The sequence below is a fragment of the Gavialis gangeticus genome, unplaced genomic scaffold (genome assembly GCF_001723915.1).
Source record: "Gavialis gangeticus isolate Ggan-Ray unplaced genomic scaffold, GavGan_comp1, whole genome shotgun sequence".
In the NCBI taxonomy this organism is placed as follows: domain Eukaryota; kingdom Metazoa; phylum Chordata; order Crocodylia; family Gavialidae; genus Gavialis; species Gavialis gangeticus.
This window is the reverse complement of record NW_017728998.1, coordinates 46,129,050-46,134,938: the sequence shown is the minus strand read 5'-3', so window position 1 is coordinate 46,134,938 and position 5,889 is coordinate 46,129,050. Positions and strand designations below refer to the sequence as shown.

Genomic DNA, 5,889 nt, shown 5'->3' with positions numbered 1-5,889 from the left:
TGATGCGGGCTGGGCAGGGCTGGGCTGGGCTGGACACTGCTTTTCCTGTCTAGGGTAGGGATCAGCTGGACTGGCGGGGCAGGGTGGGGACGTGTTTGTGCATGTATGTGTGTGTTTGGTGCCCCCCTGACCGTAGCACGCTGGGTGGTTGCCTATGTCGTCCACCTCTAATACTCTGGTATTATGTGCTTTCCTTAAAGTCCCCACTCTTCAGCCAGGTATTAGATGAGCACCTCGGCCTTCATTAAAAAAAAAGTAAGTTCTAGCCTCAGGGACTCAAAAGGCCACATTTGTTATTGTAATTTTGAGGTCAGACGTGAAAGCTTGGAATTAGCAATATTGTGAACAATTCAAATACAGAAATACGTATTTTCTGAAACATTCCAAAAATCACCTGTGGACTGTGACCAAACAGGAGCAGAGAGAGTCTGGAGACTTTCTGGCTATGAGGGTGGTCAAGCATTGAAACCGGCTACCTAGAGAAGCAGTGGGATCTCCATCCCTGGAAATTTTCAGTTTGCATAGACTGGGATGGTTTAAACAGATGATCTTGCCTTGAGCAGGAGACTGAACCAAATGACATTGTGAGGTCTCTTCTAGCTCTGCTTTCCTATGGCACTACCCTATGCCACCCACATCAAGCTCTGTCCATCTTGCAAGTCTTATCAGCTGGACTATATTAGCCCAGGCCTTCCCTCAATAGTACACATAAGTTTTCATGAACCCTGTATTTTTGCACTCTCATTTTTGCCTAGTTGTTTTAGGCTACTGTGGCATCAATAATTACACACTGAAAATATGAGGGAAAATTCAGGGCTTTTTTAGACTTAAGGTCCCCTTAGAAAATTGTCACATCTTAGGTTTCACTTATTTTTTGACTGGAAAAAATGATACAGCAATTCTTCTCTGGCAAAGAACTCAACAAAGGCTACAACTTGTCAGAATGTTTTTGACACTATGGATTCCTATTTGAAATCTCTGGGTTTATTTTGTGAATCATATGTAGGTGTTTGCTAATAGTGTGCAGCACACTGTGGCACCCTTAAAGGGTTCTCATGGCATCCCAGCATTGCAGAACCCTGTTAAGAATCACTGCTCTAGGCAGGAACTTGGTTATTCTGTTTTCCTTGGAGAGAAAGTGAGGCCCTACTCACTGAGGCTCTTTGGAACTAGACCAGATCATGTTTCCTGTGATTCAATAATTCATGCTCTTGATGCCATCTGCAATATGTGCCATGAGAGCTATTGAATCCAGTGGCAGACTGCCAGGGTCTGTGCCAGCAGTTCCAGCCCAATGACACCCCAATAATGGGAGAGCTGTACAGGCAGTGCGATGAGCTGTGGGCAAAGCTGATGTCTAGCTTGTGGAACGTGAGAAGGTGCTGTGACCTGTACATTGACTCACACTGCTCCCTGAAGTATAGGGCCCTCAAGCCCTGTGCTGGGGTAGCAGAGTAGGCATAGACTCAGAGAAAGAACACTCCCTTCTGAGCTCTTCCCTCTGCTCCGTGAACTTTCTCCCTGGTGTAGGATAAATGAAGCAGAATCTCATTTTGTCACTAGCCTCCAAGAGCTAGGGATTTAAGTAAAACATCAAATATAGCAAGACTTATAATAGAGTCATAAGAATTGGTGACAGTGGGTAAGGCAGAGAAACAGATGCCAGTAAATGCAACTCCAGACAGCCTGGAGCTTTTACAGAAGAAACTGTGGGGTGTGTTGGGGGGGGATACTCTGATTTCAAGACAAGGGAAATATCTGCTGTAAGTGTGCTTTGGCAGGACAGATGTCACTAGCCCCATTCTGATATGGAGAGTCAGGGCTGCCGCCTTCTGCTCTATTTCCTTCCAGTGGTGCCGAAATCCCAGGCAGGAGCAGTTTTCGTGGCAATTCTGGCCTCCATTTTGGAGGTGTTGATAAGCAGGCGCACTGGGTTTTCATAACATTTGAAGCCACGTGGAACTAGGATTTGAATGGAGGCCAAAACCTGAATCAGAACCATCTCCCTATGCCCTTGCGAGTATGCCTGGCACTATGGAAATAGCTCCTCCAACATGAGGCAGTCCTCCTTGTGGTGCCCCATCAGTGCAGCCCTTGGAAGGAACGGTACAGTGGTGAGGTGTGCTGGACATTTGTGTCAGGAGGGAAGCTGACAAGGAGGCAAGGAAAGGAGGGGAAGAAGGGAATGAAACAGTGGAAAAAGAGAAGGAAGAGCCACAGGCAGAGAAATGTCTTCTTACCACTCCAGCTCCCTTCCTAGCACTTTCCAGCTCCTGGAAGAAGTTTTCCAGCTCCTTGCCTTCAATGTAGCCATTTCCTGCAAGGGAAAACATGTGGTTAGACATGATTAAGGATTTGATGAGAGGTGGGTTCAGGTGCCAGCTTTGTATTCTCTGCAGAGACCCTGTCCCTGGAGCTATGGGACTGAAGCAGCCTTTGTACTTGCATGAAAAAATCAAGTTTCTAGCCTTCACAGCTGAGGAGAACAGCTTGAATTGCCCTAAGTAACCCAGTCCAACAATATCTGCCTGAGTTTGAAGAGAGCTTGAGTGAACTGTTTTGAGAAAAATAACTGCCCCATGCATTTCAAGGAGGTACTAACTCCAAGACCCCAATACTCCAGGGTTTCCCCACATCCCCAGGCCAGCCAGTTACAATGTGTGGATCAGGAATAAGGAGGGAAGAATGAAGTAGGCCCAATCCATCACACAAGCTATGATACCAGGCAACTGAGGGATGTACTGAGTGCCCCTGCTGCCTCCCTGTTGCCCGTAAGGAGAGCCTTGTTTGACTTTAACCCTGCCTCATCCCATGTATTCATGCCTATCACAGATGCAATGACAGCTGTCAAATCCCTGCCATGTGGCTCCCCCCTCACTTCTCCCCAGGCCAGGGCTGGTATTCCAGTTCTGCATTTCATAAAACCTTAGCATGTCAGCTGAAAACCCACAAGGAGGGAAGCAATGATGAAAACCCTATGAAATTTAAGCCCATATGCCTTGGCAGCTCTGCTTAGGCCCTGCCTTTTTCCCTTTCTCTCTGAAAGACATGACTGCTCTTTATCAGCTAGAGCAAGACCCCATGCAATAGCTCCCAAATATGGAAGCAAAACGATTCTGAGGGCTGCCACCCCTAGATCACTGACTTTGAAGTATCAGGGCCTGTGACCCCACCATGTGGCACAGGGACTACCTCCATTTCAAGTTTATGGGATAGAAGTGAGCAGTAGGCCTGTGCAAAGCAGCAAATATTTGCTTTGGATTCGAATTTGGCCGATTTGGAGGGACAGTGATTTGATTTGGTGATTCGAATCACTGTCCTGATTCGATTCAGCCAATTTGGAATTGGAGATTTGGCACCGATTTGGAGATTCAGCCATAGACTATACAGGCAGCAGTCCTCGATGACACTGGACAGAGCTGCCTCCAGCTGGTAAGTCTGTTATGGTGGGCGGAGGGGGGAGGGAAGGGGTGTAGAGGGGGCAGATCAAAGCCCTCGCAGCAAGGGAGGGATTGGGGCTGGGGCACGCAGGACTTGGCGAAGGGGGTCCCGCCACTGCACGCTGATGCACACCACCAGTCCAGGAGCTGCTGTTTTGGTGGTTCCTCTGGTGGTCCTCACTGCCAATCTGAGGCATAGGAGCGGGCATGTGCCCCTGGATATGTGTGGGGTGGGCTGGGAGGGGCTGTGCTCCAGATGGGTGGTGGGAGTGGTGGCGCAGGACAGTCCTGCTGCAATGCCTCAGACAAGCGGCGCACAGCAGTGGAAGCCACTCCAACCTCCCCATGTTGCCTGGACAAGCCATGGTTTTTCCCTGCCCCAGCTGGGCAGGGAACCCGGGTGCATGATTTGAGGGGGGGCAGGGCTGGTGCCAGGGGCTATGGGGAATTTTAGGGTGGGTGCAGACCCCCCATAACCCGCACCCCACTGTGTTCTGCTGGGCGGGTGGAGCCAGGGATGCACTCAAGGTGGCAAGCTCCCACTGGCGGGCTGCACTCCTCGGGGTGGGTGGAGCCAGGGCTATGCTCCTGGCTGTGCCTGGGGCTAGCCACCCGGAGCGCAGCCCTGGCTCCACCTGCCCTGCTGAGGCCGGTGGCGAGCAGCTGGGGCTAGCCTCCTGGAGCGCAACCTGGCCCAGCCCACTCCGCGCAGATCCGGAGACACATGTCCGTGCCTATACCCTTGCAGACCAGCTGCGAGAGCTGCTGGATGAGCCACTGGAAGAGCATCTCCTGGACTGGCAGTGTGAAGCGGCACACAGTGGCAGGAGCTCCCCTCCCCGAGTCCCATGCCCCCCTGCCCTGGCTGGGCTGCTTGTCCCAGCCCCAGCCCCAGCCCCAATCCCTCCTTTGCTGTGGGGACATTGTTACCTCTCAGCTCTGTGTTCATGGGGAACCCTGGCACAGTACACAGCCTGTCTAACTCACATAGGACTCACACCCTCTCCACCTCTGCCTGAACAAGAACTGATTAGAGGAAGGACTGACTTACAACAGACTATAAAGATGTAGTGGGAGACACATCTAAAGTCCTCCAGGCAAGGGTGATAAGAGTGAAGCTCCCCTGGTCTCATTTGCATCCAAGATGGAACCAGATGACAACTCATTTAACTGGGAAATGGGACAGGAAAGCACCTTCATTAGCATCCAGGATGGAGAACAGAGATTCCAAGACAAGGACCGCACTGAATTCTGGGACCAGAGAGGCAGGGGAGCACTGCATGATGGGGGGTCCCTGCTCCAAATGCTAATCAACCCACATCTACATGCACCCAGCTCAGCATTTATCAGACCAATTTTAGTAATGACTCCTTTAGTTGTACCCAAAACAGTGAATCTTCCTGTCTGTATTGTGAGCTCCCTCAGCGTAATGCCACCCATAGCCGGAAGTGATTAGTTCCTATTATCCAGCATATGAGCCATTGTTTACCCATAAACAAACATAGTGTTCTCCCTTGAGTCATTGTTAGTTTTCTATAAAAGCCCCTACTCAAGCTCAAATGTCTGTCCTGGGGCTTGGATCCAAAAGCTGCTCCAGTTCCACTCCTTTTCTGCCTGGAATCTCTTCACTGATTGTGCTGAGGGCTCTGCCTGTCTGTCAGCTCCAACAACACCTGGGAACCTCAACTGACTGGCTCAAGCTTTGCTGAGTGGTGAGATCCCAACTCTCTCTCTCTCTCTGATTCCAGGAACCTGACCTTTATTCTCTTACTCCAGGCACAAGTCTCTAAACCTGACTTTTCTAATCAAAGTTGAGCTAGATTTCCCCAAAAACCTAACTGAAACTATGTAATATTGTAACTATTTTATTTTTCTCTCTTGTATGGCTATTAATATTGGCATCATCATAAGTTCATATACCTGGCAATAAATAACTTTTATGGTCAAGCTGGTTGCTATACTCTCTCTCTCTCTGAACCTCATTTACTCTTCCTTCCCCTTGACCTCCCCATTTGCTCTGTAGCAATGCTTCTTTTGCCTAAGCCAAAGATCCCTGTAATGCCCGAAACTCATCAAGGGAGTTACTACTAGGACCATTGTGACAATAGATTGGAGACATGCTGAATTTTGAGGCGCATGAGGGTATCAGCTGAAAGTGCTGATTGGACTCAGCCTGCTCAGATGTACTCTTGATAGTGTGTGTGTGTGTGTGTGCGCGCACGCGTGTGCTGGCGCACATGGGTCTAACTGCATTTATTATTGTTCTGCTGACATAAGGGATGAACTGAGTACAAGGCACATGAGGGTGTCAGCTTGTCAATGCTGAATAGTCCAGCCTGCTTCAGATGCGCTGTTAACCTTGCATGCTTGTGTCTGACTGCATTTTATTGTTTCCCTGATTAACTGAATTCAAGGCATATGAGGGTGTTAGCCTCTCAATACTAAATAA

The 5,889-nt window shown here is 49.5% G+C and overlaps 1 protein-coding gene across 1 annotated transcript in view; it reads right to left on the bottom strand.

Annotated features, from left to right (window-relative positions):
• Positions 1-5,889, bottom strand: part of CALB2 (calbindin 2) — an 80,643-nt gene that overhangs the window by 33,790 nt on the left and 40,964 nt on the right. The window contains exon 2 of the mRNA XM_019505833.1: positions 2,241-2,317. Coding sequence (XP_019361378.1) covers positions 2,241-2,317 — 77 coding nt within the window. The remainder of the gene's footprint in view (positions 1-2,240; positions 2,318-5,889) is intronic.